Raw genomic sequence first — 14,606 nt, 5'->3', positions numbered from 1 at the left:
GCAATATGTCATGAGTATCACGAGATATTCATCAACGAAAACAATTAACATATCCGTGGTAGCTTGATGCCCATTGCTGATACTCAAAGAAAGTGCGTCATGACATGCCGAACAAGACATACGAGTGCTTGAGTACTCTGACTCTGACTTTGACTCACAAGCAAAGCTTAATGCCGTTACAAACATAATCATGATCTTTCTGACTGTGAACAAAGCTGCCAAATGCCACTTTTCCAGTCACCAACACTCATGACTGAAACGAAGCTCAAATAAGCTCACGTACACTACTGAGGTGGTCAGAGGTAAGACACAAACGATTGGTGCACCAATTACATGCTTGATGACATTTTGTTTAGCATTAAACTCTTGATCACTCACTCGGGCATGACTTCACTGTCGTGCAGCGTATCAAACTCGCCAGGCTCCGGTGGGCTGGCCATGTTGTACGCATGGAAACGGACGACCCAACCCGTAAAGTCTTTTTAGGCCGTCCAGAGACAGAGGAGGCGTGAGAGGCCCAAATTGAGGTGGCAAGATGGCGTGGAGGCGTCTGCCATTAAGGCGGGATAACGGCCTGGCAGACGAAGGCGCGAGACCGTGAGCGGTTTCGGATGCTCCTGAGGCAGGCCAAGACCGCAAATCAATTGTAGCGCCGGATAAGTAAGTATGTAATATTTTGTTAATAAAAAAACCCAATGATATTGTTCAATGAAAAGTTGTTTTGAAACTAATTAGTAAATATTACTGTAAGCAAGGATGTTGCAACAGGACTCTTTCTTTCTCTTAAAGCTACTGACAAATAAAACTATTACAAGTGTTTTTTAAGCAGTCGTTTTTATTATTTTATGACGCTACAAACTGTTCCTTATCGTAGGCTTCGTTGAAAGAGTGAACTTTTATCTTTCGCTTAGCCCCGATCGGAATCCTTCGGGTGCGCTCGGCCCGATCAGTGGTAGACGCTGACCACACAAAACCTTTTCTGTGTCGTCATTTTTGGGAAATTACAGGAATTACCACGGTACCATCGAATCGATCGTTAATAAGTATTTTCAAAGTGGAGGTTATAATTTCGTATTATCAAACGAAAGTGAAGGTATAAATTCTCAATTACTAACGAAACAATTGAATAAAATCTTTTGGAGTAAAAATGGTTAAAATTTCTTCCTTATTTCTCTTACACTTTGCTCAAAACGATACATTTTTCATGCGAATTTCTTTCAGTTCTTTTTGGTTGCAATGATTACAATGCACCCCATTTCACCCCAATGCCCTCGCCTTTAAACTCCCTTTCCCCTACAGTTTGCTATTGGTTTGCAGTGCTTCCTTTACCAGCTTCACCGCGTGCTTGGCCGTCCCCGGTGCCGTCGTCACACCATAGCCCCCATGGCCGTAGTTATGCACTACGCGCACACTGCCATTTGCCGTCGGCAGCAGCTCCAGCTCCACGCGTACCGGATCGCGGTGCGGCCGCAGCCCGACCGATTCCCGCAGCACCGGCGCACCCTTCAGGCTCGGCAGCAGCGACTCGCATCGTTCGCGGATGGCGGCCGAATCGTGCCGCGAAACGTCCGTATTGTAGCTGTCGAAGTTGCGGCAGCCCCCGAGCGTTACGCCCTCAAAGCCCGGTATGACGTACGTGTCGAAGTCCGCATAGAACGCCGTCTTCACCCAGGAGGCCCGCACCTTGATGACCTGACCGCGGATCGGCACCAGCTTATGGTCGTTGCACAGCCGCTTCGCCCCCAGACCGGTACAGTTCACGACCACGTCGTACTTGCCGCGCAGCTCCTGCAAGTTGTTCAGCGCCACGGTAACAATCTGTCCGCCATTGTCAAGAAACCTGGTGCGCAACAAAGGAGCAGAGAAGAAAAAACAACACACACACACACACACACACACAGCACGATATAACCCATTAATAATCGCTTCCTTTTGTGCCAGGACGGGGCCGGACCGGGAAAAGGGCAGTCCTTTCTCTTCCTCCCCCAGGACGACCTCGTAACTGTTCAATGCCCCGTCCGTTGTCGACCCGATCCAATCAATATGACCTACCTTTCTGTGGCCCACGGCTGAAACAGCCGACACTCGGCAAGGATGGTGGTGAAAAACGACCCATACTTCCATTCGCCCGGACAGATGGTAAGCTCCTGCTCGGTCGCGGCACGGTACACAGGCAGGACCTTCTCGATGTAGTGATTCTATGGAGGCATAAAACCATTAACAATTAGTTTGCTGACATCTCCCTCCCCCCCTTCCCCTGGACCCCATTGCAATGGCCCTTACCCGTACAATGGCCGGATCTCGGCTGGAAAAAATGTACCCCGACATCTGGCACACACCGGCCCGGGCTGAATGTTCCGTCCGGCGCAGTTCGTCCCAGTGGCTGTACGCGTCTGAAATCCATTTCCTGTCGATGGGAGGTAGTGGTAGTGGTGGCGGAGAGCGGTGAGTGAAGGAGAATCAATGTTGAATAGTGTCGATTAAAGGAAGGAATGCCCTGGTCGCCCCACGCAAAACGCCCGGAAGGAAAGGAAATGACAGAACCAACCTTCCACCCTACTGGGCATGAAGAACTACGAGAGCCCCAAAGCAATAACGCCGACCGCATAAACTCCGGAAAGCAACAAATGAGTGAGGCGTACACGGCATAAAACCCGACGGCATAAAACATCAAACCCCAACACCTTTCACTGTCATAGGATGGGGGGGGGTGGGGGGGATAGTTTTAAAGAGGCTCGTGTTGAAGCAAGTCCACTGCTAATGGAGCAGAGTGGAGACGTATAGATAGATTGTTCGATTTCCTCCCCTTTGAGCCTTATCGTGGATGAGGTTAGAAAGACAAAGTGCATTCTCAGGGGGCGTTAACACTATTACACTGCTTGCAGTATAACTCAATATTAGACATGCTTTCTACCGTTTTCTACTAAAAGTTTCGCTGCAGCTTGGCACTTTTTTGTGTGTACATAATTTGTCCCATAAACCGAGGAGGCAACCGATCGATCCCTGTTCGGCTCCGCTAATCCACTGTCGTGTCCTTTGTATGTAAATATTTACGCAAACTAAACTCACTCGCCACTAATAATGCACACTTAGTAGACCAGAAGGTAGAGCGATGGCGGCAGAACTTGCACGCGAAACGCTAGGTCAAAGCACCCTAGAGAGACCCTTGCTAGCTCTAGCCGCCTGCATATTGTAGGTTAGCGTTTTGACACAATACATCTACACGCCACAGTGTATACGGGATGGCATGACTGAGGCACATTACACGAGTCATCACGTTACTGACCAGGCTATTCCATCGGGAGGACAAGCTGAATACACGCTAGCCGACACTTTAGTGCCAAAAAATGGAAAGAGAAGGAGAAGGAGAAGAGGAGGTATAGCAAGTAGTCAGTCGTTGCAACTTCCGGGTTCGTGCCTAATTGGGAGCTCCGGAAAAGTTCCAGTCAGTAGCGCTGGACAAAAGGGAAGTAAGTGAAACGGGCGTTACTGTGAAGATTCAGAAAACGGTGTCATTCTGTTCAAAAACGGTGCGCAACATGTGTCGATAGTTTATAAGTGATCGAGAACACAGTGTTGGAACGTTGAGGAAGTTTATTTATGTTTCCGATTGATCGAATCCAATTAGAGTTTTACCGAAGTTATATTAAAAATAAACAGACCTTCCATTTTTTGCGGAATAACTTTAATGCTTACGAATGCTCAACGCCGATGAAAGAAATCGATCCAATTGTTATCCGCCACTAGGCGGCTCCATTTCCTGCGAGTCGTTATGAACCAATTCAACCTCAAAGCAAAGACAAACAAATCAAAGCAACCAGTGCAAGGACGTCGCAACGTTATGCTGCGAGCCCCTCCTGACCCCCCGTGTGGCCTGAATATGAAAGTGTTCATCTGTCCCGGACTATCCCATTAGTAGCGCAGCGCCGAGGGAAGGTCTCTTGTAGTGGTGTGGTGTCGTTTGGTTCGGGTCACCATATATATATTGTCCCATATCCCACTAAATGGTTTCGCTCAAGGGCTTCCTCTCGGCCATTCGAAACGCGTTACTGTCCCATCGATTATTTTGTTTTCTTTTCGTCATTTGTTTTCCCTCTGCTTTGCCTTCTTACGCATCGTGCTAGAAATCAATGCCAGAGGTGATTAGTATCAGCACGTTTCGCTGGTTAACATGGTAGCAACAACCGCCAACGACTGAGAGGAAACAGGTCGAAGCAGGTTGAAACGGAACAGCTGGTTGCGAAATCAGGTTTGTTGCGGTGTTACGTCGGAACTTTCTGTCAGCGGTTTAGTATTTTACAACTTCGCAGCCAACGCTGCGAATGATAACAATTCCGTCATCAAGTTTATTTTGCGTCAGTTTCATGTGATAACGGATGCGAAAGTTATGTCAGTTTTAGTATGGTTTATAGTTACACATTACACATAGAAGAGGATCATATTTTAAATGTGCAGAAACACTCTAATTTGTAATTTTTTAGTAAATTGTTTTAAAATTAACATCAAAAAATACAGCCAACACAATGTAGCATAGATACATTTTTTTGTAGAACGTTAAAATAATCCCGATTTATGTCAGACAAAGGAAATCAATATGACGACACGCTTGAATTAAAGCAAAAGGATAAAATTTAATAGTGTAGTAAATTTAGTAAACTATCGGAAAATATCGTCATGCAGTAATAAACAAATATTATTAGATGAAGGATAAGGATGGAAGGTTGGTCATGCCGTGGTTGAAGCTTTCCAAACTAGAAGCCCCTGGGCCGAGGATTAGCAAGAAAAAGCGCTCATTGATGACGCCATTGTACGTTACCGCATGTCGCATTGCGTAGGTACCGAAAAGGAAATTGCACATTTAATCTAGATCTAAAGAATAGTTCCGAACACTTTGGTAGCCAACTGTTGTAAACACCATCAAACCAAACCAAAGAAAAACCATTTTTAGAGAAAAAGATTCTAATGATTAAGTGATTCACTCAATAAGTGAGCAAGACAAAGCCCACATTGTGATTGCCCACAAAGGAGCAAGACAAAGCCCAGCAAGACAAAGCCCACATATCTCTTATGGTATGGGATTAGCAAACATTTCAAGAAACGTTGCGTTCTAATAGGATATTTAAGCTAGGATATTCTAATAGGACGTGTGAAAAATAATGCATAAACTAGATTAAGCTTGTAGCAAATGCTAAAATACAGATAACTCTTATGTTATACTATAAACATAAAACAGCATTATTTGACTCGTTTCGTATGATATGTATGAATATAGGGAACAATTTTAATTATTTTATTTGTTTGACAAGGAAATAATGTAATTAAAACAATAATAATATTATCAAAAAAAGGTAATGACTTATTCAAAAGCACTACAAATTTGAATTTGATTTAAAATAAATACTCTTCCTTCCCTTTATTAAAATAAATTAATAAATAAATAAAACTATGAAATAAAAATCCCAACCCCATTGCCCAAATAAATACAGGGTTTACCTAACCAATCCGGCATCGTGAAAGCGTTTCGGTCGCCGTAAATACTCAATAGGGCGACGTAAACTCTCAATTGGGCCATGCCATTTCATTTAGAGCCTTGTAAAGTATGAATTAGTCATAGTAAAGAATAAAACATAAAAGGATTTTGGAAGCATCAATCTTGGTCGCAAACTTCTTGGTCGCTAAATTCTTGGTCGCAAAATTCTTGATCGCAAACTTCTTGGTCGCAATCTTCTTAGTCGCAAAATTCTTGATCGCTAAATTCTTTATCGCAAAATTCTTGATCTCAAAATTCTTAATCGCAGAAATCTTTGTCGCAAAACTCTTGATCTCAAAATTCTTGGTCGTAAAATTCTTGATAGCAAAGTTCTTTGTTGTAATCTTCTTGATCGCAAAATTCTTGATCGCAAAATTCTTGATCGCAAGATTCTTGATCACCAACTTCTTGATTCCAAAATTCTTGGTCGCAAAATTCTCGCAAAATTCCAATGCCGTATCGGCTAGGTGAACCATGTAATAGCCAAACAATCCCTTCACTCACATACCTTGAGACGCTCTTCTACGCTAAGCAACGATCTAAACAATGTCCAAAGTAGACAACTTCCTGCATTCGCGCCATAAATAATGTAAATAATTAGTTGCCCAAAATGCGATGGCATTCGGGACGGAAACTATTACCAACACTGCTTTCGCCAACAACCAGTGCCGTTAGATTCGTCGAGGTGCCATTTTTCTAATCCACACTGAATAACGCGTTGGATTCCTAATTTCAAACTTGTCTCAAACTCGCACCCGCTCTCCACAGCAATGTTGCCCCCCGCTCCACTCAAGCTTCAAACGCGTTTGCTTTATCGTGTGTTTATGGTGTGCAGTAAATATGGTGGTTTCGATGGACCCATCGCAGGTCGCGGAAGCTACGGACGTGGACGGAAGCGCGCGCACACACACTCTCTGCTAAAAATAGTTGGCCCAAGCGCACGGGGCAATAGGGGGTTTGAGTGTAAAAAGCACTGGCAAAAAGAACAACCAAACATAAACTATGCGAACCACGGAAGAATGACCACTTGAAAAACGGGAACCCACGGGGTGGATGAGTGACGTGGTGAACGTATTGGAGAGCGCTCCCTGCCCTGGTGCCGTTGGCGCAAAATTTCTCCTTTACCAACTTTTCGTACCAATCAGCTTTGCGTCGTGGTGTAAATTACGTAACTTAAGGGGGGCTAACAGTGGGTAGGAGGCCGTGTCACCTTGCTGCTTGCTTCCGTCGCTTGCTCACACTCGCCCCACACGACAACGATACGCCACAATTGGCAAACGTGGCTGTCGGCTGTGGGTAGTTCCGCACAGGTGCAGCGTATACAGCGCATTAAAGAGGCACCCGCCAACCCCCAACCAGTTGGCAACGAAATCCTATCGATCGTGACCGCGTCTCGAAGCGGCGTCGTGTTCTCGACTCGCTCGACCTGACCCCGACCGAGCAAAGCAGGAAGAAGAAACCGGAGTTCCCTTTGGCTGCCTTCCACTCTTTCCTGTCTGGCCATAGCTCTCGACAGGTGTCTAATGGAGCGAATCACTGCACACGTACGGTTGATGTTGGTTCCATCATCGATTCCGACTCGATTCGCTTACTCACTTTCCGTTCGATCGGGGTTCGATATTGGTCGCCGATATGGACGAGCAGTTTAAATTTTGTAGCACACTTATCGATTTGTTTTTGTAATCGTTTCATACCACTGAGCAATTGGCTGAGGTATTAAATTTAAACTATCAGTATAGGATCTCTTATCATTTATCACACTGCATCATCGAAATCACTTACAGACTTTTCTTACTAAACCTATGACAAAATATTATATTTAATCACTTTTTCTTCTAAGTAAAAGTATTTTTGCTTCATTTTTGTAGTTAACATTCTTTCTAGAGTTTCTATAAGTACTAATAGTTGTTCAAAATTGTGTAAGTAATTGTGCTAAGTATATATTACTTGACTTTGAGACAATTACTTTGACTCAATCTTTAAACATTAAACATTAAATACATTAAATAGAGAACCCAAGAAACCGTTAAGATAATATCATCGTTATTATTCTCTTATCGAGCATTCTATCTTCAATATGGTAAGAAACTAACTAGAAACCATTGTACAATTCAATAAAAATGTCAAACGATCATACGACATCAAAGGATGTATGCTGTGCATTTCCACAAAAAGAACTTATCCTGCACATCTTGTACAAAAAATGGATCTTATGAGCTTTTGTACAAAACAGTTAGTGTGAGGTAGTTATGTTAAAAGTAACAATGATCTCTCTCAGATTGATTTGAAATTATCTCCAGGTCCAGGTCTTGTCAAGATGAATTTATAGGATCTTTTTGTTATTGCTTCTTTCTGACATTTTTAAATATAACAAACCTTTTTTTATTATTTAACTGCTCAAATCATAAAATGTTGTACAAATGATGCCATTGTCTTGAGAAAAAATAAGAAACTCTATTAAAGATTAAAAGCTAAAACTCGATGTAAATAAGTTCTCCTGACTCCTGCTATATAACTTCGGAAAAAAATGACTAGCAATGAAGTTTAACTAAGTTGTTACATATTTTAAAGCTATACATAAATGCACTTTTAACTATTTCAAGAGATACTTCAAAAATGTTTAGCATATTGTGCAATCATCAATATTATGGATGAAATTGTAATAAAATCTCTGACCGCTACTTAAGTTTATCATAAAATTTAAGAAGTTTCCATGAATTACATGATCTGTCAAAAAGTAGAGAAAACTAACGGCTAATTAACAATAAACAAAGGAGGTAACAATAAACAGACACTTAGTAGTATATATGATTTAAATACTGTTCTGTACCGTACATTTCAATGTCTTTATTAACAGTGCATAGTCCCAGTCTTTTCAACTTTGAATTATCATTTTCTTCATTCAAACGTAGTCCTAAACGTACCGAACTGCACGTCAATCAATAAGTCACGAGTAGCCCCGCAAGTTATCAAAATAGAAGCTACAGGCACTGGTGCAATCTTGAAACCATACCAAACCAAACATTCTCCAAACCAATTCCATCGAACTAAACCGAACGGTTGGTAATTTAAATAAAGCATCAAGGATGTCTGTTCATCGGAGTTCCGACGTTCAACGCATGATGCCGTGTGGCCATCGATATGGTAAAGTGATTTAACCCCCTCTCCATCACTCCCTGTGTCCTGCTTTCGACACTTTTCCATGCTACTAATCGTTCGACAGCCGTCGTAGAGGAAAACACGGCTGGCAACAAGGACTGGTGGATGAAAAATTAAACCGTTCCTCACGCACCAAAAGACTTTGACGTTGACGAAAATGAAAAATGATGGCTACATGATGGGCTCCAACCACCGGTGGTCACCACTTTGAACCAAATGGGTAAGTGGACTACAGTGGCGGCAGTATACTGAACTACTTTTGCTGTTGTAATAAAAGGTTTTCATTAAGGAAAACGTGCGGTTTTCCCTGATACACGGGTAGCAATACAAGCGCAGCCTATTATATCACACCTAGTATTCGCAAAAGAGAAACACATGAAGCATAATTTAAAAACCCATCCTTTACTCTGTCATCCTGCGCTGTAAAACAATCAGGAGCGAAAACGATAGTGTGAGTCAATGGACCGTCGTCGACCCGGGGTCGAGTGTGAAAATGGGTTCAACGTTTCCGCCCCTCATGGACCCTCTTCGCGTTTCCATCCTCCTCTAGTTGTTTACCTGGTTATTTCCTCGGTCGGGCCGGAAAAGCTGGTTCCGGGGCGAAATAGGCCAGCCGCAACGTCGCTGCACGTGTCCTGCTCGAACCGGTCCGAGAGTATGGTGACATTGGCGTTCCGCATCTCGCGCTGTAGCTCCAGTCCGGTCGTCAAACCGACGACACCGGCCCCGACGACGCATATATTCATTGTCGATAAGGTGTTTTATTTTTTTTTTTTTGCGTCCACCTACCCTTCACCGTTCAACTGGATTGTGACCCACCGTCCGTCCAAGGATATGGTTGAGGCTGACGAAAAGCTATACACCTGCAATGTAGGAGGAGAAAGAGAGGACAAGCACCAAACACATTAAACAACCAACCAAGGAGTGCAAATGGGAAAGCGGGACAGACACCCGGGGTGGATTGGGAGGAATAGTTCCCTATCGATTTGTGGTCGGTTGGTTGATACACCAGCTGAGTGTACTGCTAAACTCGGTTTAGCACCACCGGGTTGTCGGTTGGATGTTGCTATCTTGATGTCCTGTTTTCGTTCTCGGTGCCGCCGTAGCCCAAATTCGAACCGATTTTATTATAGATTTCAATAGAATCAGCCAGGCAACGGTGGCAGCTCGTAACATACGCTATGGAGCAAGGTCGATTTTCCAAATATAAACTAGCAATAAATGGAAGCTACATATTGCTATGTGGAAACGCGCTACAACCAAACAGCACTCAGGCAAGAATGGTTGTGAAATTTGGAAGCCTTTTTTACGGGGAACACATTTATGATTGTACAATCATTTGGTCAATATTGCGCACGTGACATTGTGTTACTGTAATACTGTGTACTGTATAATATAATTTTTTGAGTAGTGTGCGGTTTGCAGATTAACAAAGAAACTGCAAAATAAATGGTGATGTCACTAGCACCTCTACCCTATCCATCAAATTTAAAACTGGATGACTTCAATGAACATATACTTATAATGCACAAAATTCTCTTACTTCGTGAGCGACTAGCCTTAAGCTTCTTCTATTTGGCGTAACGTCCTACGCGCGTACATGCCCGGCCGATACAGGCTTTCGAGACTTAATTCATTATACCACGCAGCCGGATAAGTCAATCTTTGCTACGGGGGGGGGGGGGTCCATTCTAGGTTTGAACCCATGACGGGCATGTTATTGAGTCATTCGAGTTGACGACCGTACCACGGGACCGCCCCACAGCATTAAGCTACAGTCTTCAATTTGCTTCAGGGATCAATTAATTTTTTTTTTTTTACAACCAGGAATGGAATCTACAAAAGATACACTTTTGGGTAGATTTAATTATTACCAACCAAGACATGTTCGGAGAGTTTTATCGTCACATTGCAAACGATACGATCCAAAACTAGACGATTCCTTGACTTGATCCAATCTTGACCGACGGACGAACGTATCGGTATGAAATCAATTACAAGTTTTTTTTTTCAACAGTGAATGAGGATTTATTTTTATTTTTCAGGCTATACCTGTGATACTATTTTGGCGCCTGGGTTAATACAGACTGCTGACATGAATTCTACCAGATTTCTTCATCTACCAGATTTCAAACTTGATACAAAAACTAGTTTTAAACAAGTCAAATCTCTTAATGGTGGAACGTCGTACCGAACCGAAAGAGGGTTAAAATTCTAGTTTTAGTACTACTACGATTTCGTTGAAATCAATTTCTGCGATAAAGTGTATATTTATTTTAAACACTCATGGCGCTCTGTAAATCTCAAATTGACTTTTGTAAAGGTAATAAAACGAATACAATTTTCAGAAGCAGGACGGCTGTCGCTAAATTTTGCCACTAAGTTGAAAATGTATAACAGCGTGTCTAAATGTTTGCTTCCAAGGCACCAAATTTGCCTCACTGTCATCAATTTTTATCTCTATGGCATACATTTTTGATTGCAGGCCAATATTGTTATTTACCATGTTACCAAGCCGCAATAGTGAGTCTAAAATGAGTCAATTCAATTCACATAATCAATAATTCAATGATGTATAATTTAAATATTACAATAAAAACTATGTGATTAAAATACTATCTTTTTGAAATTTTCAATGTAAATTTATCGTGTACTATAAGGTGGTAGTATTAAGAAAATTTTAGATAAATCACAAAAAATGAACCTACAGACATGTGTTAATAGCTTTTACATTATAGTAATTTGGATTTTGTATAGTGAAAAAGTTCTGATTCCACACTATCGAATGCACAACATCCACAAACAATGATGTAAATAATTAAAATTGGCGCATTAGAGTTTCAATTCAACGGCGACGACAGTAAGTTTAATGAACAATGATGATATTTAACAAAGATTCCGTTTATTGTAGACACACAAATTTAATTGATATTACGAAGCCGCGTTTCAAAACGGTACAGCTAATGTAATACTAAACATATGGCGGCAGCATTTATACCAAATTCTTCCGCCATCTTCATTATTTTTTTGAAGAATTCAGGGAAACTTTAACTATCAAACTGCATGTACCAATTAAACGTTTGCATTCTGGCGCCATTACTTCTTGGCTCAAGATCTCACCTTGATGCCATGCCTACCACAAACTGTTTACATGTTACAGTAACATGCTAAACAATTAAAAATCACAACACAAACAAATGAATAGACGGGGCTCCTCGCGGATTCCTCGATTTGGCAGAGTTCCATTCTTATAAAGGTTACTGAAGTGCTGTGCGACAGCTGCAGTACGGCATGATTTGTTTTGTCTGGTAAAATATAAGCACAATCTATTTGTTACTGATAGCTGGGGTCCAAAATTGGCACATGCTTCCTTTTCAGAACGGTTCCATTTCATTTCTTGTTCTACGACTAGAAATAGAACTGAAAAGACGTATAAAACCCAGCAAAACAATTCATTCATCGGATTAGAACAATTCGTGGAAATGGTTTACCCAACACACACACTATTGCAACACAGCTTCACCTTCTGTACGGGGGAAAATGTAAGACACTACGCCACACATTGCCTCCTCCACATCTTCTCCTCCACTGAAACTGATCACGGATTGTAACGGATCATTGTTACGGATTGTAACGATATGAATCATATGGCCTTGCCATTGAAATCAACAGCTGGTTGAAGTGAGTGAGGGACTTGAGTTTTTTTGTTTTTCATTCGCTTCCTCGCACCGTTAGTTTGCGCGTTATTTCTGTTATTAGAATCCACCACAGAGGGAACAGGTTGCATCTCTTGCGTAATCACCGGCAGGGAGACCAACGGAACGCACACGCTCTCAAACCCTTTTCTCGGCATCGGGACAGCACTCCCACCGAGAGTGGAAAAGAGCGAGACTTGACAGCTTTGCTCTCACGTAGACAGAGCATTTGTCGCAAGCACAGGCACGCACGCACGCACGAAGAATCGGCGCAAAAATAATTTTCTCCGCACTGAGGGAAATTATTTTTATATACCCACCTGAGGGATCGGTCTCTATTTTTCCTCTTCCGTCACTAATGGCAACGAGCTAACTCAAGCAGTAGCTTCAGCCTTTGATTTTGTAACGTTACGATACACGATACTGCGTTCATGCGCGATTCGTTGGTGGATGCTGCAACGGCGACAATGGTGAAACTGTGGTTGGCCTGCCACCTTCCCAACGTACCGAACAGACGAAGCTGAAGGATGCAGCCGGTCGAGAAGCTGGAACGGGACTGGTCGATTCGACAACGAAAAGGGCGATTACGCGGTTAGTATGAGTGCAGCAGCTCGCGTACTTCACACACAGTTTGCGATAAGACGAACCGGGAAGCAATAAACATACACCCGGGAGGATTGTCTTCGAAGCAAACAAAAGTCAGCCGGCGCAAAACCATAAGCAATCAAACGCACACACAAACACCAAGATGGATCGCCGTCGGTGGCTTTGGCATTGATAAGAGAAGCAGCGGTTAAATGGTATTTGTCGAGCTGTTCTGGTTCTGTTTAACAAAATTTAAGAGCCGCTGAACAGATGGAAACGGTTAGGGGTCAAGGATTTATTACTACCCCGCATGTATGAGGCCATTATCTAATCGGGTACTCGATTGGTCGTAGCGGTAGCGTGTCAATCTATTGCCACTTTGTCTATTCGCGCTTTGGACATATACGAGCTTGGCCATGGATCTTATTTAATATTTTCAAATAGATTTTAAATTCAATATTTCTCACCTTTTTACAACGGATTGATTGGGCCATTTTTTGTAATTTAATTATTCATAATTGGAACTCTTCAAACCAAGCCACCAAAATTGACATGTCGCGAAAGGAACGGATGGTGATGCCGCGACGGGACGGTGATGTAACTCTAATATTTCTCAAATTACGCGAACTGTTAATTTTCAATGGGAAAGCAATCACAACATGTCGACGCTGACACGGGAAGAATTGGATTTCAAACGCTTCCACCATCTACGAAGGGCAATCACATCCCCCCATTAAAATGGCTGGCCCGATGTACAGGGATTCCGATCAAATTATGCTTTCTGCGAATCCATACTATGATTGCGCGCACACTGAGTTTGCTACAAAATCCATCACTAGCAACAACAGTGTCTGCCTGTGTCTGTGTAGAAATGTGCCAGCATATGAGCGGCATGTTTGATCGGTCACTCGTCGTGGCAAAGATTTTCGATCCATTCCATTGCATTCCCACATCTCGTCGCACAGCCGGCAGGTAAATTGTAGTGTACTGCACTGCTGCTTTGACCTCTTCCGCAGCCGGTTGACGGCGCACCGGTAGATGGTACGTCCCAAAATTGGGTGGCCTTCATACCCCGATCCATGCGCCAAATGTGTGTCAGCTTCGAAGCCAAACAAATCAACCAAATGGCATTTTCCTGTACGAAACACGCCCCTGCACCTTTGCTGCAATGTACATCCATACTAGGGCGGGTGATCTCCATCCACAGTTTCTCCTATTCTACTTCCCCTCTTCCTATCGTCCGGAAATGACGGTTATTGACAAAACGACCGGATGGGTAGACAGCGTTAGACAGCGACAGCACTGCACAGGCCAGAGCTTGGTGCGATGACGATTCACCGACGCGGGGAAAAAAATGAGCTGAATGAAGGCGCGCAAGTACGCGCGCGACAGTAACAACACGTTGATTGATTTACCATTCTTCTATTCCCTGTGTCGTCTGCTGTCCGCCTTCCGAGTGATTGCATCTAGTCGCGTCTGTGATTTTGGATGACGATGGTGGTGCCTTGTTGTTTATTGAAATGCTTGTTCAATGATGGATAAATAATCGTGTTCCTATTATTTCTTGGCATTTTTGCGACAGCCCCATACATTCTCCCCAACAACTGCGGCCAGAATGTGCAAAGCAGGAAAAGAGG

At 42.9% G+C, this 14,606-nt stretch overlaps 1 protein-coding gene across 2 annotated transcripts; it reads right to left on the bottom strand.

Moving 5' to 3' along the window:
• Window positions 1-815: 815 nt before the first annotated feature.
• On the bottom strand, window positions 816-13,010 carry LOC121591346 (D-aspartate oxidase). Of its 2 annotated transcripts, none has more exons than XM_041911733.1 (5): window positions 12,705-13,010; window positions 9,248-9,552; window positions 2,284-2,407; window positions 2,053-2,198; window positions 816-1,840 (listed from the first exon to the last, which is right to left on the bottom strand). In XM_041911733.1, the coding sequence occupies exons 2-5, from the start codon at window positions 9,433-9,435 to the stop codon at window positions 1,294-1,296; spliced, it is 1,005 nt and encodes a 334-aa protein (XP_041767667.1). In that variant the 5' UTR covers window positions 9,436-9,552; window positions 12,705-13,010; the 3' UTR covers window positions 816-1,293. The 2 variants fall into 2 exon arrangements, with proteins under 2 accessions (XP_041767667.1, XP_041767668.1); XM_041911734.1 differs by having other exon boundaries at window positions 12,892-13,010.
• Between the last annotated feature and the right edge of the window lie 1,596 nt (window positions 13,011-14,606).

The sequence above is a fragment of the Anopheles merus genome, chromosome 2L, assembly GCF_017562075.2.
Source record: "Anopheles merus strain MAF chromosome 2L, AmerM5.1, whole genome shotgun sequence".
In the NCBI taxonomy this organism is placed as follows: Eukaryota; Metazoa; Arthropoda; class Insecta; order Diptera; family Culicidae; genus Anopheles; species Anopheles merus.
Note: the sequence above shows the minus strand (reverse complement) of the source record. Positions and strands in the feature narration are given on the sequence as shown.